Genomic DNA, 27,105 nt, shown 5'->3' on the forward strand with positions numbered 1-27,105 from the left:
AAACAAAGCATATCTAAGTGATCGTATTGTGTTCATTTAAAGGTTGTTAATTTTCTTTGTTGAGGGCTGTGGTCAGGGGGCCACGGAGTGAAATTTTGCCAAATTTAAATAATAATAAAAAAAACCAAAAAAAAACCGTCCAAGATCAACACCTCTATTTGAAGCATGAAGGGCAGTCTTTTGCAATAAAAATAATGAGCTGAGGATGCTGTTACATCAAACTCATGCTGCACTGCGTTTTACACCCGTAAGTCAGAATTTCCAGGTTTCAAGCTTTGCACATAAAACATACTTACAGCTGTGGCAATAATAAAACAGTTTTATGCACTTCTGACAACTTGAATTTGTGTTAAACCAGTCACACACACAGTGACATAAATCAACAACAGAACATGTTCTTGAATTACTAACGATAATAAGCTAGGTTAACTGCTACAGTTAGAAAATCCACTGGTTGTCCATCTTGAAGAGATGGACATTTGTCAGGTGTTCCTGTCATTACAGTATACCTGATAAAGATGTACATATACAGATGAAACTTTTATGAAACTAAAGAGAGAATTTATTCTGGAAATACAAGTAATTGTCCATACTTCATTTTCTTTATCCATTCTTATCTAAAATTTAGGGGTGCACCGATTTATCGGCCGGCCGATTTATGGCCCAGTCGATTTGTCAGCGTTTGGGAATGACAGGAAACCTCTGCCACCCCCACTTGTATGCCCATTTGAAGAAAAAGAGGCTCACAATATGATGAGGCTACAGTCTTAGATGCAAATATCCTGGGTTTGATTTCTGGGCTTTAGAGACATTTACTGCATGTTTTCCCCTTTATTGACTCCACTTCCTGTCCAGCTACTTATGAATAAAGACAAGCAGTGTCAAAAGAAATCAAAGAAAAGTAAAAGCCATTTGTGTTTACAAATGGAACACTCCATAACTCAGCAGACTGTTCACCTACAAAATAAATGACCTTAAAGAGAAGGCTTGTAAACATTTACATTACATCTTTTTCTACCATTTGTATCATGTTCAACATTATCCTTCTATAATAAACTGTTACCTCACTAACTTATATACTTTTATTTGATCAGTGAAAATCTTAGTTTCCTCTTGTTTTTTTTTTGAAGCTGCTGTCTTTAATTAGAGGATGTTTCTCTGCACAAACACACGGCACAAAGGAAACCTTTGACAGAAAAACTGTCTGGCTGTTTGCTTTGATGTCACCACTCATGTATAGTCTGTGTATCTTCTGGTACGTTAATCAAACCTGCAGCAGGGTGACAATGTTGCTCCTTTGAAAATGTGCTCGGGAGTGTGTGTGCATGTGTGCGCATGCGTGAGCGTGTGTGTGTGTGTGTGAGCGAGTCAGTGGTTAAAAACATCCCGAGGCTAAATCTTGTTTGTTCTAGTCATCAAAACCATTAAGCTGAAAAATTCCCAAAATGTCACTTGGCACAGGGAAAGCTCATTAGACCTTGTCTCTAAGATAAATATCAAAAGAAAACAACGTGATTTAACTGCAGTATTGTTTATGTGTGTAAATAATGACAGAACACAATGAAGACATCAACAGCACACAACTAAATGTAGCCAAGCTTCAGGACTGAAACAGTGGAACAAAACCAAAGAGCTCAGGTTTTCACTCTGAAGTCAGCAATTCCCTTCTCGTTTAGCGCCCCTTTAAAAATAAAAGTCCAACTAAAATGCAGAAATTGCCTTCTGGATGCCGCTCCTCATTATAGCTCTTGAGCTACATTCAAACTGCATCCTTGACAGAGCTCGTTTAAGTATTCTGTTCTTTCTTCTCCATCTTTTTTTCTTGATTTAATGCTATTTCTTGTGCAATTGAGAGGACCACAGGAGACTTGTCAGAGTAGAAACGAAGAAGTCAAAAAGAAGTGAGAGAAAGACAGAGGAGCAGAAGGAGGGGGGAGAGGGAGGGAGAGAGAGAGAGAGAGAGAGAGAGAGAGAGAGAGAGAGAGTGAAGGCGTTGACTGAAAAGCACAATGTAAGGCAGAGACCTGATTCTAACGGTGCCTGAACAAAAAAAAAAAAAAACAAAAAAAAAAAAAGCTCATGTGGGGGTGTCACTTTCTTATCCTCTCTTCAAATGCTCTTTGGAGAAAGTTTGTCAAACTAGATCAGTGGTGTTTGAAACTTGTTTATAAAAGCGTCGGTGAAGGGAGGAGGAGGAGGAATGTCGTACACCTAAGGCTTCTGAGATGTCTTCAATCAGCCCCGACTGGGTGGTACAGCTCCTTCCCTTTTCTCTTCTTCTGAGTTGGAGCGAGCGCTGTAAGATGCCATGTTTTTTGACACTTTGCTTTTGAGAGGATGAGAGCTAGGGAGAGAAGAAGAAGGGGTGGATGGGGGGGGGGATCTGAGAGCGGGACTGCGAGCGGAAAAGACGGAATCGGATTCTTTTTCCGTTCGATATCAGAATGCCATGGGGGTGTCAGGGGTGGGGGGAGGGGGTCAAGGCCTTTATTTCTAAAGAGGGAATACATTCACAAAATCGTCTGCTGCTTACGCCTCACAAGGCCTTTTCTATAAAAAGTAAGGAATCTGGTTGAAGTATTTCTATGGATAGCCAAATGTTTCTTTCCAGGCTTTTTTTTTCCCTAACCCATAAAAATAGACAAAAATGTCATCCATCTGTAAGCATTCCTCCAGTTTTCTTTTATTTATCTATTACTCATTCAATCATTATTCTTTCATCCATCCATCCATCCATCCATCCATCCATCCAATTTCATATTAAAAGCTTGACCCATCTAGAAATGGACTGAACTCTAGAAATTTGGGTTGTGAAAAGCATGAACTGACAACATGAAAAATACGTAGGAACAGCTACAGACCAATTTCTAGCTGCTATGTTATACCTTTCTGTCAAAGTAAAAAGGCTGGACAAAGATTGTGGCTAAAATTTGATCTGGCATAGTTTTTGACAAGAAGCATTCTGAACAAAAACAAGAATGTGCGTATGAGGTCGAGAGACTTCCATTCAAATGCTCTAAACCCACAAAGTACTAAGATAACAAGAACAGAGGAGATATGTTTGAAATAGTAACTTTATTATTATGAAATAGTAAATCCCTCATGGCTCCATGCCTCAAGCATGATCTTGAAAGCCAGCTGCAGATCTAGTCCCCGCTAAAACTACTGAGACTCACAAGGTTACCCTTTTTTAGCTTTCAAAAGCGATCAGATAAGACAGGCCATGGCCCTCTAAATCACAGGCTCAGAACTCAAGCTTCATCCCAGAGGACCCTTAGATTAGAGAGACTGCATCATTATGGCATCAGAAAGCAAAGGGGTCTGATCCCCAGTTGGGGGCTTGCGACCATTAGACCATGACTGCTTGACACACATCTACCAGGCTGCTGCCAACTTTCCCTGAGGTCAGGTGCCGAGGGAAAAGCTTCAAGATGGCATGCACACAGAAAGTCTAAAAGAAAGGCTGTGTGATTTAATCATTCTGTCAGTATCTCCTGTAATCTCTAGCCTTAGGCCTGCGCCGAGCTAAAACTGACTCATCAGTCACAGTTTAATTGAATTTCCAAATAAAGGCCCGGCCCTCTTAACACTAAGCACTTTCAGAGTGTGCTGTAGGATTAATGGGACTTTGGCGCTCCTGCAATACATCCTCCACAACTCACCTATAAGCTGTCACATATGTGTAAGGGAAGCTTACGGGGAAATGCTCTACCTCAAGGCATGTCTTGCACACACAGACTCCCTCTAAAGGGCATAAACAGCAGTCAAGCTGTGTCAACACTGAAGGTGTTTTAGTGCTCTTATTTTATTGAATCAAGCTGTTCGTATCTAGCAGCTAAAGCTCCTTACTCATGCTGTGGGCACTGACCACAATCTGATGCAGACGTTACAAAAAATAAATAAATAAATGTGTCAAACATCTCCCAACCTAAAAGGTTAGGCACATCAGTAGAAAGTGGCATCATGTTGTTCTGTTTTTCCAGTAGTCTTCACCTCCTTCGATGTTTTACCCTTCTATTGCTTTTTACAAATCAACGTTTGGCATTCCTGACAAAATCTAAAAAAAAAAACATCTTTAATGTCAAAGTGAAAATCAGATTTCTGCAAAATAATGACATAATGTTTAACATAAATTAAATGCTTGCATAAACATTCACCCCCTTTAAAGTGACTGACCCACATTCAACAGAGGTCCAGACAAAAAGTAAGATAAAGTAAGATTACAGTGTAGGAGACTGGAGAAGTGCTATTATCACCATAGTTTATCAATTTAACAATGAATAAACAAGATGAATAAACTGAAACACAATGATGTAAAAAAAAAAAAAAAAAAAAAAAGGTTTGAAATTGTTTGTTTATGGTTATGACATGGGGACAAAAAGGGAGTACATGGCAATGTGTGAGTGTGAAATGCAGGTACAAATAGGCAGAGGGGTAAGTCACCTCAAAATACCTCCATACCACCATGCACACAACTTCCTCTGTTCCCAATCTTCCCCTAAAAGGCACTGATTTAAGTTGATGAATACAATCTCTGCAAGGGGTAAAAACATTAAAAGAGAAACAAAATCTCTTAAGCGTAAACATCACAAATCTTAACATCAAAGGGAAAAGGTCTGCCCCGTTTCTGCCTCGTTCCCTCCCGTTTCCAGTGTGTTCATCCTGATGTTTTTCTTTAGCTCTTTGGAAAAGCTTGAAATTTTGGTTGCATTTTGCATCAATAGACGTGAGACACCAGTGTCTACGTGAAAAAGATGGTCTGCTTGTATTGAAGGCTTTATCGCACCAGTCCCATATTTTAGCTCTTTTGAAACCTTAAAGCAGGGGTGTCCAAAGTGCAGTCCGTGTACCATTTGCGGCTCTCAAGGATTTTATTCAAAGCCCCAAAACATAATTCTGTTATGGAACAAATCTGGTCAGTAATCCATTTTTGTATTTTTTTAGAATGAGATTTTTACAGTCAAAAAAAAAAAAAAAAGCGTTGCTTGTTGCAATGTTAGTGACACAAAATAATCTATGATGTGCCACAGGAAAGGCAGGAACAAGTCGCCAGAGAAGAAAAAGAGAGAAAAAACCCCTATACATTTCTGAGAAAATTGTGATTTCTGTTTTGTTTTTTGCTAAATATACCAGCTGTTGTCATAATGAAACCACTTTGTGCTTTAAAAAGTAGTTTCTGAAGTTGTAAAATGGTAACGTTTGTATTTGAATACAGCTTGTTTACAGAGTAAATCTCTCATCTCATGGTTGATTAACACAACTGTCTTTATTTCGGATATTCACATGTTTTTACTATTGGTTTCGGCAAACAGGATGAAAGTGTGAAAAGGAGACGTAGCTAATTTGCATCAGTACCGCATCACCCTACTCCACACTGGTAACGGGTCGATGGAAAAACAAACCCTGGCCCCGAGTTCGTTTACGGTTTCGGGCCAAACGCTCACCTAAATTTTTCCAAGAACTGCCGAACATAACCTTTGCTGTCAGACTAAACGCAAAACAGCCAGCAAAATTAACAAGCTCACTTTTGTCTGCACACCTTCCCAACCTGTACCTGTTTAAGGTCAAGGCTGGGGGAGGTTTGGTTATTACAAAGTAATTTAAATACACATAAGTTATTAATGAGAAGATAAAATCAAAAAGTTACCAGAAGTTAAGTGCTGTTTACTTTATAATTTTGGGCCTCATGGAAAAACTTTGGACACCACTCACTCAAAGCCTCATTCAGTTGACCCAAAACCTTTATAAAGGGCATCAAAGCAGTTCATAAGCTTCACAGCCAATTTGCAAAAGGGTTGAAATACTGTATAGAATTACATTACACAGGTGTAAACCCACAAGTGTTGCATGCAATCAGTGTAAGGTAAACATTCCCATTACATTCATCCATATTGAGCCACTCAGGCAGTCTAAGATACAATCAAACAGCAGAAGTTGTTGCTCTAATTTTTTTTGGTTTTCCAGTGGCTAAGCTGCATCAGTGTACAGACATCATTCCTTGCTGTTCTAGGTTAAAGCACAAACCGTGAACAATGCTCTGGGATGTAATGGACACCTCTTAACAATGTCCTGTGTGTCTACGTATCCACGAAACCCCTCCCTGCACCTGCATCCGTCAAAGCAGTCAAAGCGACTGCGGCAGCCACTAAAAGCCATAACGGTTACATACGAGTCATGCTCAGTTTTATATTTAACGCTGCGTTTTACGGTGCTTGGTAGAAGGAATGACTGGAGGTTTGGGAGAGTTGGGGAGGGTCAGATGGGACTTCAAAGCATCCTTTCAGAATAGGATTTTCTGCTCAAATCCACATACGGAAAGAAAGAGAGTCATCAGAGGAAGCTGGCGATATTTCTGTCTTCTTAGGGAATTGGCCATTCCACCGGTATAAGCCATGTAGATGGGTGTTTATAAATGACTGGGGTGTCTTACACCTTTAAAGCAGGCAGGGTTTGGTTTGACTTCTCGATGTGTTATTCTTATTTTCATATAATCATAAATATAAAGCATGCTACATAGAAAAAGGCAATGGGATGAAATGTACAGCACCTTACTATATTTCATCACATCTCTACCACAAACTTTTCATTCATTCAAGTTTATTTGGTCACGGAAAACACTCTGGGCTATGCAATACTGTAACCACTGCTCTGAAAACCGATTCCAGCTATCAGCTAAATTGCTATCAACTTTAGGCCTTCCTAATAAGGCCTAAAGTAACCCTCGCTTCTAAGATATCAATCAAAGGCAACACAATAAAAAACAAGTAACAAAAACAAAACAAAAAAAACTATTACGCAACAGACATTAAAGAAAAAACAACTCACCAACTTTCAACAAATGTCACAAATGGATGACAGACATATTAAAAGAAAAATGCTAAATGTACTTTGTTAGAGGGGCAAAATTGTGAATTAAAAGGAAAACCATGTATAATGTATTTGTATTCACCCTTCAGTCAACACTTTGTAGAACTCTGCAGCAATTGCAGCTAAAAGTGTTTCGGGGTATGGCTCTACCAGATTTGCACATCTAAAAAAGGGAAATGTTTTGCCTATTCTTCTTTGGAAAATTCGACAAAAACAGTCAGATTGGCTGAAGACAGTCTGAGAACATCTATTTTAAGGTCTTATTCTCATTTGATTTTCCAGTGTGACCCAGTGCCTTTAACACATTAACACATCTATGCTTGGGGTTGTTGTCCTGGAAAGCGGACCTCCACACCCCAGTTTTAATTTTTTTGCAAACCTTCTGCCAAATAGAATTTATTTGGGCAGCAATGACCTTCTCTTTGCCACTCTTTCATAAAGTGCAGATTATTGAAGCAGATTTTTAGATGGAGAGCTAATTCTTGGTTGGTTTGCAGTTTTGCCACGTTCTCTGTGAGACGTCTAAACCTTGGGCTATATTTTTATATTTTAACTCTGCTTTAAACTTCTCCACAACTTTCTTATTCACCAGTCTGCTAAGTTCCTTTGTCTTCATGATGCTGTTTGTTCACTAATGTTCTTTAAACAAACCTCTGAGGTCTGCATAGAAAAGCTGTTTTTATTCAGGTGAACTCCATTTATTAATTAGTTGACTTCTGAAGGTAATTGGATTTTAATTAGGGGTGCCAGAGTAAAGGAGACAGAATACAAATGCATATCACACTTTTTAGAAATAAGTTCGTAAAATATTTTGAAAGCAATATTTTTTTTTTTTTTTTACTTGCATATAACACAAAATCAAAGCAGTGCAGTTTGAGGTCATAATGTGACAAAACAAGAAAAAGTTGGGTTGGGCATTTTTCAGGTTTAACTATATTCAGCGGCGTACCTCTTTGCTTTGTAGACCATGATCAGTGGCAAAGGTGCTATTTGTCTCAATGGTTGACTTTAAAATCTACAGAGACAAAAGGGAGAACATCAAGGTGATGAGAAGATAGAAGAGCTCAAAGACAACTTTTTTTTTCCCCAAGCATCAAATAAACAACAAAGGACCCCTGACAACTTACTGGTGACAGGGGGCTGGGCTTCTCTCTCAAATACCTGGGGTTTTCAATCTGAAAAGGCAAACAGAAAAACATTCAGACCTCTCTTTCTCCTAAGCCTCTCCTAACAAAGCCCTAAAACGACCAGAATCTATCCCTGGCAGTGAGTTTGCCATAAACAATGTGGAAAGCACATCAAAGCCCAGTTTTGTGGCTGAAGTCTCTTCCGTCAACTCCTGTCTGTTTAGAGAGACAGAACCGTCGTGCAACTTCAAGGCTTTGTGTGTGTGGCCGGCTCTGTTTCCGCTCTCAGCTCCCCTTCTGCTGTCCCTTTTGTCAACACTGAAGACCGCTAATCTGTAAGCTATCCCCACTCTGTTTACCATCACATGGAGGCCAATGTGTATACATCCCTGCCAAACACTGACTCGGCATGCTCTTTGCTTACAGTATGAAGCAGAGAGGACTGAAAAGTGTAAGCAGGTTAACCACCTGAAAGTAAGCGGGTCACAGTCCATGTGACATTAGTGGCTTTACATCAATAAGGCTCGCTAACTGTGACACAAGCTGCAAAAATATCATCATACAGTGCTTCTCTCTGATGCTTTAGGGCCATCTGTGGGGGCTCACATCTAACATCGACATCACAGCCTTTCAAAGTAAGAACCTAAATCTCAAAATGACGGCAATGACTTCCAAGGCTAATCTCCAAAACAAAACGACAGAGTGGGAACAGGAGAAAATAATGGGATTCAATTCAATGTAGTAAAAAAAAAAAAAAAAAAAAAAAAAGGGGGAATCAATGCTTTAGGATGGCGCTACCCACACAAAGCTAATCCTGAATGAATGGGAGATGAGGGAACATGACCTGAGAGAATTTAGGGACTTGGGAGTTAAAAAAGCTGCAGCTATAGTGCCAGGATAAAGTCACAATCTGTTGCTTCAGGGGTGAGAGATTCACAATAAAAAGGAAAGCAGCTCTGCCTTACTGACATCTACTCAGGTTAAAACGAGCAGGATATTTTCGCGACATGCTGTTACCCTTAAACCGGAACCGTTTGGTTAAAATTATTACTGCTACACATACATGCACGAGATCTGCAAACAGCTCCACTGTGTGTGTTGTAAACAGTCAAACGCAGCTGCATCAGGCATGATGAAGGAAAAAAATATATATTTTTACAAACTGGTGCGTAGCATGAAACCTAAAATGGGATTTCTTTTTATACCCACAAACAGCCAGTCATCAGGTTTGATTGAGCACGGGCCACAGGGCAAAGAGGACATGCAGACTAAATCCTGTGGTGTTGTCTTGGCACAGTGTCACCCTAAACTTGGACTCCTTGTATATGTATGCCTCTGAATGTTTGTAAGGAAACAGACAGGGAATAATCACAAGGACTCAACGTCGAAACACATCTGCTGATATCAAACTAATTTCACACTAAAACTAAAGGAGCTGTATAAAAAATAAATAAATAAATGTCAAAATCAGCGTTCTGTTTAAAAGAAATGTAAAATAAAAAAAAACTTTTTTTTTACATTTCTTTTAAACAGAACGCTGATTTTGAGTCAACTCCTGTTTGAAATTAAATGATGCTCCAACGAAGAAACTAAACTGAAATTTAGAAGTGCAACTATGGTTCAGACATGAAAAATAAATAAATCACAATCTATTGTTTTTCCAAGCAAAAAATACCTTTTTAGATCCACTTTTGGAGCCAAACCTCTTCAAAATGTAAAGGCACTACACTATGTATGGTAATTTGTGAGCATAATACAATAATAAAATAAAATCGGATAAATTGATAAGAAAATTTATTGTTTTGTTATAGTTTTTGTTTCTTGTGTGTCCTTTGTCAGTGTAAAATGTCTCTTAATATCATCAGGCTGCTTCAAGAAATAAATCAAGAAACTCTCTCCAAAGTTTCCACCTGAGTTTTTAGTTAAAATAATTACATACAACTGCAGCTTTTTTTCCCCCTCTGTCTGAGCCACTTAAACAACAATTCAGACTTTCTTTTTAACCACCACGTCTGTAGCATTAACTTAAAGAGAAAACAAACATGTCATTCCTTGAATGAAACATTCAGACATAAATGTGTAGATCTGAAGGGTATGACAGATAATGTTTATAGATTAATGTATTTTTCTAAGTAAAAACAGAATGATTGTGTTGAAAAATTAGACTTCCATCAATTTTTATACAGCAATGCTTGAATTCAAGCTCACTTACACTCAGGCACAAAAGAGTAGCAATGCCAGTCAGAACAGGAGTACAAATTACATCATCTAACAGAAGTACAATTTTTGACACAAGTAGCAATCTACTTGTGACAAAAAACACATTTTTGTCACAACTGCCTCCAGTTGCTTGGAGACACCTAGTCTCCAAGCAACTTACTTTTGACCTCATTCTGACTTGCTAAATCAGTATCAAACTTTTTGCTACATTAAAGTTGGAGACTATCACTATTTTCATCTTGAGTGGCTTCTACGTCACGCATTAAGAGTTTGATGTTTTGTTGTATGCAATGTCACAGCCTTCTACAACTTTTGCATGTGGTTTCCATGATACACTAAACTGACTATATTCCATTAAAGTAGAAATGAATGGCAAACCAATATAGCCTGCTTCAGAACATCAAAATGAAAGTGAAAGATGTTCCAGATAGAGCGATGCTTGGCTCTGCTGAAATTTCGTAGGAGATGAGCACTTTGAAGCCGTGCATCCATAAAACTTGAGCGGGGTTTGTGCGTGTGTGTTTGTGTGCGAAGGAACATCTGTTGATTTGAAAGATGCAGGCTTCGGGGAGCGTTGCCAAGCAATGCTTCTTATCAGTGTTTCAACACAGTGGAGAGCAGAGCGGTGCAGTGAGCGGCTTCACGTCCGCAGACAGATCCCTCAGATTATCTCAGGACTGGATGGAGGGGGGTGAGGGGTATAGAGTCCAAGATGCACAGACAGACAAACAAGAAGAGAACAGACAGAAACTGAGAAGGACTACAAAAAGTAGAGCTGTGGGGGTTCTGTAAAAATATCTGTGTGTAGGCAATGCAGGAGAAAGTTTGAGGCAACAGGAAAGCACAAAATGAGAGAAAAAGGGAGTTGGAGTCATGCAGGTGAGGAGAAGGAAAACTAAAACATATGAGGGCAGATTGCTTATCAAGCCCTGACCTAGAGCTCTGCAGACGGCAGAGATAAAACAGGTGCACACATCTTCCATTGCACAGTTTATACAACCCTCACAACCTACAATAGCAGTGAAATGCCAAAAGGAGGAGACTTCAAGAGGATTCAAGTAAAAGGCTCTTTTCATTATTTACTCAAAAGAGTCCAGGCAGCACGGCTAACTCGATATCACTGCACTACTGCGGTTAAGAGTGCTTCAGTCAGTCAGTGCTCTGCAGGCTGATAACGTACTGCTGAAAGCACTCAGTCAATAGCAATTACAGGGTCTGTATGATGGCCTCCACTTCTTATGAAAGTGATCTGGCAAGATATACTTTATACTAAATGTGTGGCTTTGTGTATTTTATTGACAAAAAACAAATAATAAACACAAATATAAAATAAAATAAAAAAAAAACATATACAATAAATTTTGATGAGTCTGGATGAGGATTTGAAAAACAACAAGAGGGCTGAGAGAAACAAAAGCATAAGAAAAACTGAGGGTTGTCAGCTAAGCAACTATCAGGACATCAACAGGTCTGCTGAATGCTTCACAGCGACATTGAGTTTCTGACGCTCCAAACATTACTTCAGCTGAAATTAACCCAAGTCATGTTTTTGTACAGTTATTAAAATAAATAAATAAATAAAGTCTATACAAAAAGCTTAATTGTGGGACTTACCAATAAAAGTATGAGAGAACTAAAAGAGTGTAACTAAAATGTGTTATTTACAGAGCTCAATTTCAGCACACTGACAAAGATGTTAACTGTAGGTACACCACCTCCATAAAACACCTCGTGATTTGCCTGCAGCAGTCAGTTGAGATTTTATTGAGGAGACGGGGCTGGGTAAAAAAGCTTATATTCACACAACGGAATATAGCATCAGCAGTGGGTTTAATCAGCTCCTATAACAAACTACACAAGGAAAACTTGTAACATACCTCGCTTGGTAATCCTCTGATCAATAAAATAATCTTGAGGCAGAAAGTCCTTCTTCTTTGAAGAGAATCCCAACAAGCTCCGATGAGTTTACTAAAACTTCTAACAAAAAGGAATCTTATGTGGAACATGTCCACAGATTCCTAATTGATTAAAGGGCTCATGAACAGTTTTAAATTTTAATAATGCTGTGCAGAATTACAGATTTTCTTTAACTGGACATCGGATGTGAACTTGTTGATGAGCTCAGTTCATTAGATTTGTTTTATTAGATCAGACTAGTCCAAGCTCTCTATCTTAAAAAAAAAAAAAAAAAAAAAATTAATGGGGAAAAAAAAATGTTTTAATTTAATCTGATCATTGATTGGATCTGGAATTTAATGTGAATTAAACCCCAGATCTGAAACTGGCATCGACATTGTCCTATTTACGACTAGTGCGCAAAATGAACAAAAAGTAACTCTTTTGAAAATAAAGGACAAAAATCTTTTTCGATTCCTGACAAAACCAGACATCTTTACTGACTTTCAGATGCTGGCACCATTAGCACTGACTGCAGGAGAATAAAATAAAATGTACTGGTTGGGGGTCTTGTGCATCTTTTGAGTTTTTCTGAACCTCTGTCCCTGCAGTGAGCCCCAACCACCAGAAGGCTGACGGCATGCCCAAGGACTCACCCCCAGGTTCCAGCTGTTAAGGCGAGCCTCCAACTCGCTGTCGCCAGCAGACACATTTGCTTTTAGCATCCCATCCACCTGAGAAGAAAGAGACGGGGTAAATGATGGCATCGACAGCAGGATCACGATGGAAGTAAATAGTAGGGATTTAAACTAGAGGATGTTATTGAAACCACGCTGATTGGCATTTTAGCCTGAAGAAGTAAAAAGCAGGCAATGATGGAGGTTGTCACAGCCTGCCGACTTTATAGAACGCCGCTTAAAAACAAACGGTTTCTATTAAAGTTTAAAGGTTGAAGCCCCGTGTGCTTTCCTTAAACACCAACAACACTGTATTTGTCTTAGTTATCCTCAGTCTTTTCTGCTCAATCTATTCATTCTAGCATCCAGTTCTCCAGATGTGCAGCAGCTCTACATAATATCTGTTCAACAATACATTCCAAGAGCTAAACTGTCTTACACTGAAGATTTTTTCTGTCTTTTGTTACGGCTGGGTTCCGGATCTCTATTATGCACTATAATTCAAACGGTTCCAGGGCTTTTGTTGATACAAGATCGGCTTACCCAAGTCAAGCTTGGGCAGCAGAAGTAGGAAGACGGGAAATATCTTATAAAACTGAAGGAGCAATAGGAAACTGAGAGATGTTGTTGAATGTGATTAGGATCTGATGGAGTGTGGACCTTGGGAGGACCTCTGCGGGACGGTGCTGGCACAAAGAAACAGATGAATGGAATAGCTAAGGATTATGTGCCTCTTTTGATTAGAATGGCAATACGGCTTCCAAGCCTCGACCTCGGACAAACAGGATAAATGTTTCATTTCAACATATCTGAATGCTGGGAATGCAGTTCACTGGCTATTTAAACCAAATTTTCAGGCTGCAGATGATAGACACATCACTGACTTGGTCGTGCGTTTGTTAACAGTTCATTTTAAGAACAATACAGAATCAGAGCAACACTGAACTAATCAACAATAATAATGATTTTTATAGGCTAGTTTACTCAACTCCCTGGTAATTGTGTTGATTAAAAAAAGTTCTAATATGCTATTCTCAAGAGCATTTTTCTTATTATTGCCCCCAGTAGCTGTTCCAGAGTCTCTCTTTACTGTTTGCTTTGATGCAGAAAGTCGTTTAGCTCAGATGTTTATTGTAATAAACATCCGAGCTAAACGCTCAGAGAGCGTTGAAATTTAACTCCCAGAAAATCAGCTAATTCTTGAATGTGCAAAATACAAAAGAAATCGAGATTGTCACAGAAAAATTAACTTAGCTCATCCAAAACCTGCAAAATACTGTCAATCCACACACATGATCCCAATATACATGCGCTATTCAGAACGGGAATGAATGAAAAGTGGTAAATATACTTAAGACACCTGACTGAACCTGAGAGCAAAATCTTCTTCATCCCCTCACGTTAAAACCTACTAATGTATTCTATTCAAAGCAATTTTACAGCAAGGTAAGCATCAAATAACACTTTTTGGATGATAATTTGCAGCTGGGAAAGTGATTATGAACTAACCATTCTCGAGTCTCGTCTAGGACTCAGCTGGAGTGAACTGGAGGACACGGGTTCAGGAAGGACCTTCTCCTCATACAGTCTCCTCCTGAAAGAGAAACATTAGAGGAATGCATGTGAAAAGAAAATAACCTACAGTCTGTGAGTGTATGGTCCTGCGGTCTGTTCCCCTTTGTATATGAATGTGCTTGCATCGGCAGCCTCCTTTGACATATGCGCACATCAACATCTGGCACTGGTTGCATGGTTTGTGGTCTGCAATCCATCCCATCTGAACAATAAATGTCCACACCATTCTTCACTCAGTTTCCATGCACAACACATGGCGAGCATGGCTAAGACTTAAACCATCCTCTTACAATCAGACACGTCAATGACTGTCTCTCATCATGTCTGTCATGTGTAAAAAAAACAAAAAACAAAAAAAAACTAAGCAGCTTTACAGGAAATCTATGGTGACACACACACACACATACACGCGCACACACTTGTTTTAACAGTGCTCCCATATATTACACAGACCCACATACTCTTACAAACCATCAGGGGCATAACTACACTAACAATCTCATTAGACGCAGGCACATGAGACGTTATCAGTCCACTAACAATAATTGAGTGAATGAATGCGGATATGGAGCCACAGTAAAAGAAAATTAAATAAAGATATTCTGTCATCTTATGAAGACATGGCTTCACTTTCTGTGGGTCAGAGAGCGATTGATTAGCACTCTATAACAAGATCATTGGCTTTTCCTTCCTTGTACATGTACATTTTAAGTACAAGGACCACTGAATCTCATTATCAGTTGACCTGTGAGGGCACCTACTTTAAGGATTATAGATTATAGAAAACAACACTTACATCTTAGAAGAGCCAATATTGATTAATATAATAACGCTTTAATTCATCCTCCATCTGTGGTAAGTGTGTTCACCATTAGACCTCGTGATCTAATAATGTACTACTAGACATACTCCGATCAAATTAAGAGCTAGTCATAGTGCCTTGCAAAAGTATCTGTACTCCTCAAACCTTTTTAATTTGTTTAGCATGCAGATGTACTACCCCTTCATTCTGACACCTCTAAATAACTTGTGCCTTTTTATTGCCTAAATATCTTAGAATAAATATGAAGTATTTCAAAGGACTGGTGAAGAAAATTAGAGAATAAATACCGTCATGTTGACCACATTAGATGTATCAGGGGTAATGTTGCAGAGATAACGAAAGCTTCAATCTGTAGATGTAAAAGTCTAGTACAAAAAGACTTTCCAGGCCCAACTGCAAGGGGCTACATACAAACACGCACCACACTTGTTATATTTTCATTTGTATAAATTTTGAAAACCGTGCATCCCTTTCCTTACACTTCTCAACTACAAAATACCTCTGTTGGATGTCTTATAAAATCACAGGAAAGTACATAAAGGTTTCTAGTTTTAATGTGATAAAATGTGGAAAGTTTCACATGGTATATTTTTAAATGGTAATGTAAATACATGGACAGTGATGTTAGTGTAATAATTACATTATAGGCTTCTAGCAGTGCAGCATGGTGTGACCTAATTATCTGTTGTGCTACAACTTGTCAAAGGAACTCATAAAAAGCTAAAGTCATGCATATTTAGAAGACGCATCTCTAAAATAGCTTCTCCTTTTATCTTGGTACATTAGGTTCTCCTCAACGTGTTATAATATAAAGATTTATGTACATTGCAAATGTGTTTTTATTGTTCGTTTTGACAAATGAGCCATTAAACGACTATTAAATATAGCTACAGCTGTCATAATATTAAAAAGATACATAACGTGTAAGTCTTAATTTGTGATTTTTCGAAGCATTTATGGAGAAAGAAATTCTGATATGTAATTGTAGATGAACAGTTTGGTACTTTGTAATCTATTTGTCCCAGATACAGAAGACGCCTCAAGAAACAAACTCCTGTGGGTTTGTAGGTGCAAATCATCAAACAATATGACATGATTGTTTAAAATTGCCAGTTTTGCTTAAGTTTTGGGAAAATATAAATTTATTTGAAAATACATCAAAATATGAACTCATTAAAAATTCAGGAAGTAAAAATTTCTGAATTGTTAACGATTTTACATGTTCACAATTCAGACATTTTACACATCAGGACATGATAAAAAAAAAAAACGATTCAGCGTTTTCCAGATTTACCAAGCATTAAAAACAGGTTCCAAACTTTCATTTTTCATTTCATAAAAATAAAGTCGAAATGGAGAAGCAGTGGTTGACAAACTTAGTACACCCTCACTGTGATAACAGAAAACCAGGGAGAAAATGTCACCAATGACCTTGGAAAAGCAACTCTTGCTGACCAGCAATCTGTCTGGAAATAGGTCTATGGTCATTTCTAAAAAAAAGTAAAGTCCAACATCCTACAGTGAAGTTTACTCATGAATGGAAAACTGAGGATCTGAGAACAAGGTTTAAATGCTCTACTCGTTCTCCCAGTAGTCTGATAATGGAAAACCAAATTAGTCAGAAAAGAAGTCAATTTTACTTTTAGTTTCAAGCATGCATGATGCCAAAGCGGGAAAAGCATTTGCATAGCACACAATGAGATCCAGAAAAGTTACTGTTCATTGCTGCAATACTTGAAAGGCCATTGTGTAAATTCTCTAGCGCAGCCTCACGTCTCTGGATTAGTTATGTAGTCGCGAATGACCACCACCATTTATTTTATATCGAGTTTGATGGCTTTGAATAGATATTTTTAAAATTAACAACCTAAATAAAAACTTGTTTGAGCCCCCGCTGTCATATGAACCACATATCTTCCCTCTGATCTCTGCTGTCTGACATTTGGCCTAATTATTTTAATATGAAGGACTCAAACTGGACCATGACACCTTATTGCCAACTTTGCAAGAACATGAGTTCAAATGAATAAGGTTTGTGGAGAAAAAAATAAAAAATAAAAAAAATCAACAATGTAATTGTTGGAAACTAAACATCACATTTGCCAACTTCCCTCTCTGGCTGTTACATTTCACATCTGGCAAGTGTTCAAAGTGGCCGGCAGAACATATGATTTATTGTTTGAGAATTATGTGTATGAAAACTTTCGGGCGCAAATACAATTTGATTCAATGAGGAATATTAAATAAAACGGGCAAGGTACTGTGTGCTCACACAGTCTGTTTATCTCTCTGCGTGTGCACCCGTTCACACTCACACACATGAAGCTATGAAATTTGGATGGGGGGCCAAGCTTCACAATTTTAGGCCTCTAAGTCAACAGGTGGATGAGGATAATTGAATCAGATGTGTCTGGAGTCTGAGGCCCACAGATCAAAGCAGTGGCAAGTCAGGCCAGAGCAACACACACACACACTCACGCATACGTGCACACGCAAACACACACACAAGAGCATCCACCATGTAAACCCTGAGAAGCTGCAGCTTGGTTGATTAAAGCAACCTGACATCCAAGCCCCAGCCTGACCTCCAGGTGCAGAGCCAGCGGGCCCAGGGCTCAGCCTCAAGCACCCCCAGGAAAAGTCTGACCTTGGGATACAAACATCCCAATGTCCCTGCACACCCTCCACTATAAACTAACACCGGGAAAGATCAGAGGAAGGACTGAAAGAGAGCAATGAGAGACTCTTATACCAAAATAAAAAGCTAACTGCAAATAAAATGTAACTGTCAAAGTTGTGTAGAGAAAATAAAAGCTGAGGAGAATGAAGGGGGCTGTAGGGCTGGCTAAGAGTTTTCATATGTGGATGGAGAGCACACAGATGGAAGACAGACGTCAAGGAGGGAAAAAGAGAAAAACAAGAAAATGAAATGTGCATGGAAGCTCTAAAACAGAGACTGCAGCAAATATGAAGTAATATTCCATTCTAGGTAGAATGGAATATTATACTTTTTGTCAAATCAAGAACACAGTTTATATTAGACTGATCACAACAAGCACGAGAAGTTGGAGTGAATAAAATCATGAGGAAACCTTCTCAACCCGAGAACTCTTCCTCCAGATTCCTCTGGATCAAAGTGTGCTATGCACAATGAAATACCACCACCTTGTGGTTATATTTGGAATAGCTTTAATGAAGTAATCCCTGCGGTTTACACAAAATGCACACATCACAGCAGACCTAATTCTGAGCGCCATGGAGTAACACCTGAAAACGTCCTAAAAGTTTAACTTTAAAAGATGGTTAAAATGAATCAAGCTGAAAAGTAGGTCTGTCTCACAACTGACAGCTGGGGAGATCAAACACTGCCACATCATAGGGACACACTGTCATACCAGTCCATTGAGATCAATCATATCTAAATAGGACAAAAACATAAAAGGGCTCTTGGTGCTGTTAATTTTCTTTATCTGGATGTTTGTCTGTGATCTCAGAGTCTTTCATCGTCTTATCTCAACACTGTGGGACTCGGCAAACAGAAAAACAGGAAGTAGAATCTCAATGTCTCACCATAGATTTTGAAATAGCACCAATCTATTTTAGCCCACATGCCAAAACAAAACAAACACAGGCACACAGAAATCCCAGAAATGTTTCTGAATCGTGCTGGATCATAATTTTTAGAGCCTATACGTACTATGGCCTCACTAAGTATTCAAGCTGTTCAATTCTAGTTTGCTTGTTTTTTTATGTAAAGTATGTCATGAAAAGTTTGAAAATTAGTCTTGAAAATTGTGGAATTTCAGCATTAAAATGTGTAGGAACTCTGGATGTCAGCGCAATCTTACAGGGCTAAGTATGACGCCTCCACTCATCTGAAAAAAAAACAAAAAACTGATTCTGGTTACCACCCATTTCTCTGTGCATCAAAATGTTGTAGTTATAAAATGAAAACTTAAGAAAATAAGACAATGCAAACAAAGTAACATAAAAGAAAGCAAGTAGAATTTGAACTTTTATGTAAACGTCGATTAAAGATTCATTTCTGTCTCTCTCTAAAGTCAAGCGATTCCACAAGGAAATTTGTTTTAGCCACTGGCTTCAATTGGAATCTGGTTCTTTCAGTTCTGATCCATATCTTGTGACTATAGGTGAGACACAGAAAGTGACGCATATATCCAAAAGTCCGCCTTTGACTTCAGCTTATTCTTCACCAAGACAGATCAGAGTGGCACCTGCTTTTCTGTAAGCTGGATCCCAATCTGTCTATCCATCTCCCACTCCATCCTACCATCTCTTGGGGACAAGACACCAAGACACCTGAACTTTTGCTCGAGGCAGATTCTGATCCCCCTAGTCTGGAGTGACCAATCCAACTCTTCTGGATAAGACCTACAGCCTCAGGCTTAGGAGTAAGGGTTATGTCCAAAAATCAAAAAGAGAAATATAGCATTTTCCATGCGTGAGGAAAATCATCTTTGCAACCTGCTAAGGGTTTATGCAAATCTGGGAATGATGGACAACAAGCAGTATAAAGTTCAATCACAGGGCTGTTAGAAGTTGGCAAGCTAACTCTTAACATGTCTTTAGACTGTGAGAAGAAATGTTTAAACACCACACAGTGAGGCCCCAGTAGGCCTTTTTATTGTCTATATCCATCTTCCTAAGAGGTGACAGCACTAAGTGCTGCTGCGCCTAATCGTAACGACATAATTCCACAGCCTCAACAGAAAACTTTGGATTAAATACGGCAGCGGTGGGCTTGTACTCCCTCTTATGCAGCGCCCTGGTGTATGATAATCTCTGCCTACTACAGTGCTCTCTTTTTATGATGCTAATGAGTATACGAAGCCACTGGGCCCCGATTTGCCTCTCCTTCCTAATTAAATTTGAAAAACCAAGAGCCATTGCTAACATCGCTTTGTGGAGCCCCTGGACTGCCTGCAGTCAGAGGAAATATCCCCGAGCATGTTAGGATGACTGATGACAAGCAAAGTAAGCTGCCTTCACATCCAGCACATTTAGTTTTAGACAGTAATCAAAGAGACAAGCAAATTCAATTGAATTACTTCATTTTTGGCGTAGAACAAATACATTTTTTGAGCATTTCAGATGTTGAAAGATAAATCGCAGAAAAGATACTAAATATTAAACATCCTAATGATGTATTAAGCTTTATTCTTTGCCTTTCCTGCACTGTGGGGTTAAAGCTCATGTTCAGCCGGTGGAGAAAAGCAACAGAACGATGGGTAGATTATATGAGAAGTTCCTTATTCTCTCATGCTGTTTTGAAGTGTTTTTCTTTGAAAATTCAGAATGGACAGCTCAAGCGGCCTGATGCAAGCACTTGGCAATGTCTTTAGCTTTTTAGATGGTGCTCCTGAGCAAAGATGACAGGCAATCAGTCAGAAAAGCTATTTGTGTCTGTAGCTTCACAGCGCAGTTCAATGTCTTCAGACTGGTAGGAGAAGTTTTGAGTGGAAAGTTCCGACAGATGCCTTAACCATTAACGCAAATTTCTCCTGTGCCCGTCTCCCTAACAGACAAATAAAGCAGGTTTCCCTTCAGCACCCTTTCAAACATTAACCTAATACTTTTCAAGGTATGTCTTAAAATTAATATGCAAAATGAATACTACAGATGACATAACAGTTGTTGTGCATAAATATTTTGAAAACTGATTTGCAAAGGAAACAGAAATTACAATTTTAAAATTTTGACTTCTGTTATTGTGGTCAGCTTCTTAAGTAGCCAGTCCTTACACTTCCAGGATCAAAAGAGGGTACAGTGGTGTTCACATCAGCTCTTTCCCACCACTGAGGCAAGTAATGATTTGTGTCTTATTCGTATGGTTATTTTATTGAGTGGTACAAATTTTGTTAAACAGGATCTTGCAAGTAAACTAATCGTAGGAGATAAGTCTAGAAAAAGGGTCTGTAACCTGCCACTCCGGAGCCTTAAGTGACTCTTTGGACCTCGTCATTTATGTCCTTGGGTGAGATACTTCATCCGCCTTGCCTGCTGGTGTTGCCCTGACGAGCCAACGGCACAAAATGGCAGCCTCACTTTTGTCAGACTGTCCCAGAGCAGCATCATGTCTCTACAGAATAATTAACATAGGCCAATAAGTCTAACTATATTATTAATAAATATTAGTTCCTGGTTTCCAAATGTTATCCACAGACATTTTGCATGTTATTTGCTTTTGATGGTTTTCATCAACAGACTATGTTGGATTCTAGGAGTAAATCTTTTGCACTATTTTATTGGATTGTATTAAATGGAGTTTTGTGGATGGAAAAAAAAAAAAAGTTGTTTGCTTTAAATAGCTTCATTCTGTCAATAATATGAGGCCTCAAATGGTGAGTTAACCATTATACTACATTTCCAAGTGGTTTGATAAAAGCGCTTATTGCATCTACATTCCAATACATCATTGGAAACTCAACAATGTTAGCTTTCCAATTATGTATAAGTGTATGTACATAGAAAAGATGTCACAAAAAATACATTACATTGTTATGTCACACCCATGGGACAAAACTGAACTAATATGGAGCTCCTTAAGAACATTTCCCCAACAAATAATATGTTATGTTATTTTTATTTGCTGTTGAAAACCAATAGATCCCCAGCTACAATCATATTTAAAATTGTATTTGATACGAGGCGATGTTTAATTAAATAAATAAACAACCGGAGAGAACAAACAACAACAAACCTCAGACTGTCCGTTTGGCTCGTGTAAAGAGCAGTTAGCTTCTAACTGACATACAAAAGGTTCGTTTCACACCTGTGACTCTTTTGTCGACAGGTAAGATGCTGAGTCCCATGATTGCTTCTGATTTGATCATCACAATCTGACAGAGTGAAAACCACTGCATGTAGAATTAGTAGGAATGCGTGTGTTTGAATGAGAAGCATCTCACAAAAGCGCTTTGGGGGCTGCATTATAACTCTAAAATGAATCATCATTGCAATATCAAGAAGAGCAGTGGCTCTATAACAAAGAACCTCTTGGATTATGGTCAATGATAGTTAAAAATATTTTCAAGTCCCATTCATTTACTCTTTGCATAAAAACAATATATTTGGCCAATCAGATGGACTAGTTTTACACATGGTGTCTGAGAGGGCAAAACTCATGGAGAGAATTGCGATGCAGACGGGAGTGGAGATAGAAAAATAAGCCATTCTTATTGCAATATTTAGCAATGATATTGCATAATGTATGTTTTCCCATTCATCCAACTCCAGGATAAAATAGAATAGATAAGGTTAAAAGGCTTTATATTAGGGAGAGAGTCTTTACTGTTTCAGAGATTAATAACCAACTCTGGCCGACTCAAAAGAATAAATATGGTTTAGTAAGATTTTAAAATTAAAAACACATAAAGTATTATATTGGTTTGATTTCTATTGTCTTTGCACATATCACAATGTCATTTCTATTTATCAAAGCACTCTAGTTTTTTGACACATGTCTGGCTTATTTGAGACTCAAGCTCATCACCAAGTCTGATGCATCAATAACTTCCATCACAAAAAGGCAGTCATTAATACCATAAGATCCCACAACATATGTGCTATTGCTAATTTAAAATATCTGTTGGGGTTTTCAATAAAACATATAACTCAATTAAGAATAAAATGCTAAATTTGATCTGATCTACTGGCACAAATTAAACGCAATGGTCAACAATGGAAGAGGTGAGGCGCTTACCAAAGTGATACAAAAATCACCCGAACAAGTCTTCATCTTTCATTTGAATTTCACCACACAGTACTTCTGTTAAAGTTACTATAATAAAATAATACTAAAAAGAAGAGGAATGTGCAAGTTTTAAGTGGGCTCTTGGGACAAATTATTTGAATGTTTCCATTTTGTCGTTGACAAATATTGTTTCCATGTCCAAATTTTCAAGATCTAAAGTGCTTGTTCCAATTCAGATTGCATGCTGAGGTTCCACTGTATTTCCAAGAAATGTATTCAGAACCAAATTAAGAATCTTTGCACTTAACAGTTTGAAAGGAAACTTAACAGTTTGAAAGGAACTGACAAAAGGCACACTCTGCTGCTGAATGCCGTAATAATTGCTTTGGTATTTAGCGTTACATTGAAAACTCATCATGGAGCACCACCATGTACTGTGTTAGCAGATTTATTTACATTTTGTTTTAATAGTAGTATCTGTATCAAGACAAGAGGTCTGAAAAAAAAAAATAAAAAAAAATACAAATATACAGAATTATAGTTGTAACCCACCTATGATGAGCAGTAATGGGTGTAGAACTGGATCGGTCCTTCAGAAGATCCATGACCAAACTTTCATCAGCGCAACCACTCAGCTCTCCTGTGACCCAGTCAGGAAGGCCTCTGTTCTGCTCAGCCGATCGACCACTCAGAGGTTCATCAAAATAAATGGACTAAAAATTCAGATTAGACAGCAGAGTATTAGATTAACTGGAAATGTGTTGATGTAATCAATTTCAGTGGTTAAAACATTTAAAATCTCAAAAAAAAAAAAAAAAGTCAAGAGTAGACCATGTTTCATACCATGTAGGTTGGAAGTGTCTTGAGCTTTCCAGGCTCTGGTTTGGCAGTAAAAGGGCCCTCCAGGATGCCCCTTTTGAGCATAGAAAGCAGCAAATTGGCATACATGTTGCGGTTCTTTCGATCCATCACACCCGAACCACATGTTGTCGGGTCACACAGCTTCTTTATCCATACGGCACAATGCTGACGCTCTGGCATGAGATGAGAAAAAGGACATTTAAAATCTGTAATTGCATTTGAACTATATGCTAAAATAGCATAACAGAAGAGGTCTACATCCCAGTTATTTGCATTAGAATACATCTGGAGTACACCTCCTCTTGCATATTCCAGTAACAAAAACATAAACATTTATAACTTGGCTGCACAGTGGCGCAGTTGGTAGAGCTGTTGCTTTGCAGCAAGAAGGTTCTGGGTTCAATTCCCAGCCCAATAAGTCTTTCTGCATGGAGTTTGCATGTTCTCCCTGTGCATGTGTGGGTTTTCTCTGGGTACTCTGGTTTCCTCCCACAGTCCAAAAACATGACTGTCAGGTTAATTGGCCTCTCCAAATTGCCCCTAGGTGTGGTTGTGTGTCTCTGTGTTGCCCTGTGACAGACTGGTGACCTGTCCAGGGTGTACCCTACCTCTCGCCTGGAATGTTAGCTGGAGATAGGCACCAGCACCTCCCAATACCACTAAGGGACAAGGGTGTAAATGGATGGATGGACAACTTATAAATGCTGCATCGCTTCACAGTCTACTTGTAGGTCATGTCATGTCTGTGTTTTTAAGTTCAACAGTTATTCATTTTCAAGTCAGGCATGAATATGGTCTAAATATGTGGATTTGTTAGGAGTGTGTGACCAACAGTAGGTCTGCCATCTATGACTCTGTGTAGATCTCCACAACTCTTCCAGAGTTACCATAATCCTGTAGACAGTTTCTCTGATAAAAAAAAAAGGATCCCCTTACCTGGCCTGCTATGTTGTACTGTCCTAAATAAAGGACACCGACTGAGGTTTGTAGCCGTTATGTGACAAAATGCAAACATAGAATGTGTGTAAATATTTTCACCAGACATTGTGAGTGCACTATGACGTGCTCTCTTCTGTTGCATCTCTATTCGTGCTGCTGTGATGGAATCTCACCTGTTTTGCTGGGATGCTTGAGAACATACGGTTTCATGTCTAGCAGAATGTGGTCAAACTCGGAGTCTAGCTTCTCCCACAACTCTTCTTGTTTGTTCATAGTGACCTGAAAGGATTATTTTTAGTGACCAGAATACGAAATTAAAGAACGTTAGACAGACTCACATCCCTGTTGAAAATCTGTTTCCACGATAAACATCCACCTGAAGCTCGGGTTTGGCAATTTATTTATCTTCAAATCAAACGGTCTGCGTGTGAGACACGGGAACGTATTGTGTTGCCATGACAACTCACTACACAGCATGAGCAACTATGATCTGTTAGAGAGGTATTAGCTTTAATGTTAGCCGAGCTAAAGCCTAGCACCCTTGCTAGTCTTCGCTCCTTATTGTAACGATTGGTCTCTCGCTCTCTATGGTAACCTAATGAGATTTTGAAACGTACTACAAGGTGTACAACATAACCTTTTACTTTAAAGGGAGATTACCTTGAACACGATTTTCGCCGCTCAAACGGCTTCAAACTCCCAACCTCACTTTACGACACATCCGTTTCCGCGGAGACGACTTCTCCCTCTTTCCAACAGAGGTCCCCGTCTTGCAGCAGTATAATGTCTGACTAATTTCCCCTTAACTTTCGTTAATTCATTCAGGTTTAAAGTTGGCAGACCATGTTTAGTACATATGATATCGAAGCCCGTTTCCACCACTCTGATAAAAAAATAATAAATCATCATGAGATAGTTATCTCAATATAATGAGATAACATTATATTGTACCTCAATAAGTTCATTTATTGAGATAACTATCGCATGATATTTTTAATCAGAGTGCAGAAACTAGCGTGTGTAAATTAACATTCTGTGTGTGTGGTTGAAATGTTTGCTACCTTATGGGTGTCTTTTGTGTCAGCCATGTTGTCCCTGCTAAAGAGGAGGCCCACCTCAAGTCCAACTTATTTATAGAAAGTGCAGTGATAAAAACTGGAGTTTGAGTGGTTGAAGATTAAAGTAATTAAAATACAATGACTGGTAAATTGTGCATTTTTCCATACCTAAAATATCTGCCTCATATTTTGATAAATTGCTAGTGCTTACATTGTGTATGAGGCTTAAGTCATCCCCTGGCCAATGACACTGCAAGTCAAAGGCTCCCAAGGCCTGGTGGTAAACTATTCCATGTGAATAGAGAGTAGGCAAAAGTGACCTTCCACAAACAGACAAATAGTGTTGTCAAAGCAAGGTAGATGTCTTTCCAGCTAAGCTGACCAAACAGAGGAATTGAGAAGTTGAAAAGTAAAGAAATCCTATTGTGGCAAACAAACACACATTAAGTTCACAATTATAAACAAGAACTCAAATACCCACAGTAACAAAACATACCACAAAGGTTTAGAAGCCATGGCTTTTGCCTGAAAAGCAGCTTCCCTTGATTATCAGATGCTAGGACTAGAGACAACGCAAGCAGAGAAAGATTCCAGAATAACCTCTGCTGCTCTGCTATACCCTTTGATTCATACGAAGACCAGTCGTAGACCAATTAGTGTGATTGTTTAACACCATTTAAAAATGTCCTCTACTGTTTCTACCAATTTATGTTATTGGGGACTCTTCCATCAAGCCATTTCAGTTACAATTTTTTTTTTTTTTACAAAAAATTAATACCGGTCATAATGATGGAAGAGAAATTTACAAAAATATCAAGTAATTTGATTTAAAAATTTAAACCTAATATGGTTGAATGGCAGGATAATTAATAGAAGATGTGAAAGAAAACTTCAGGCTTTTTAGTTGCATTTAATTCACAAATACTTTATCAATGCCCATACTTTGCTTACTTTTTGAATTGACTTTAAAGTACATTTTATTTTTTGAAACTGAATCTAATTAATGTACACTTTATTTGGAAGCTGTAGTTTTTTATCATGTCCACACGAAGGCGCACAACAACTGCAGGTTAAATCACAGCTGTTCTGATATGGGGAGGCGTCGCCTTTAAGAGCTACTCGTATTTTAACTCCTGAACGTCCTTCCGAAGTGATTTCTGGTTATTTTAAAGTGCACCATTTCGTCAGGCAAATGACAAATTGAGCTCTGTTAAAATCTGAAAAACAAAAATGTACACTGCAAGAATAAACCGAATTTATTATGAACGTGGTAAATTTTAACACCAACTTGCTGAAAAATATTAAAGGCTTTTGTATTATGCAGACCTAAATTGCTGTACCCATCCGG

At 38.5% G+C, this 27,105-nt stretch overlaps 1 protein-coding gene across 2 annotated transcripts in view; it reads right to left on the minus strand.

The window, feature by feature from the left end:
• The window catches only part of cep112 (centrosomal protein 112), a 116,743-nt gene extending 90,952 nt beyond the window's left edge, over positions 1 to 25,791 (minus strand). The window contains exons 1-8 of one of the 2 annotated variants that reach the window (XM_014988760.2): positions 25,360 to 25,791; positions 24,873 to 24,978; positions 23,743 to 23,933; positions 23,452 to 23,612; positions 14,297 to 14,381; positions 12,767 to 12,844; positions 7,995 to 8,042; positions 7,817 to 7,882 (exon numbers count right to left, since the gene is read on the minus strand). In XM_014988760.2, the coding sequence (XP_014844246.2) occupies positions 7,817 to 7,882; positions 7,995 to 8,042; positions 12,767 to 12,844; positions 14,297 to 14,381; positions 23,452 to 23,612; positions 23,743 to 23,933; positions 24,873 to 24,972 (729 nt within the window). In that variant the 5' untranslated portion in view covers positions 24,973 to 24,978; positions 25,360 to 25,791. The remainder of the gene's footprint in view (positions 1 to 7,816; positions 7,883 to 7,994; positions 8,043 to 12,766; positions 12,845 to 14,296; positions 14,382 to 23,451; positions 23,613 to 23,742; positions 23,934 to 24,872; positions 24,979 to 25,359) is intronic. The other variant, XM_014988762.2, reaches the window with a different exon arrangement.
• Positions 25,792 to 27,105: the final 1,314 nt, after the last annotated feature.

The sequence above is a fragment of the Poecilia mexicana genome, unplaced genomic scaffold (assembly GCF_051168715.1).
Source record: "Poecilia mexicana isolate PSO_F unplaced genomic scaffold, ASM5116871v1 scaffold_8, whole genome shotgun sequence".
NCBI classification, from domain to species: domain Eukaryota; kingdom Metazoa; phylum Chordata; class Actinopteri; order Cyprinodontiformes; family Poeciliidae; genus Poecilia; species Poecilia mexicana.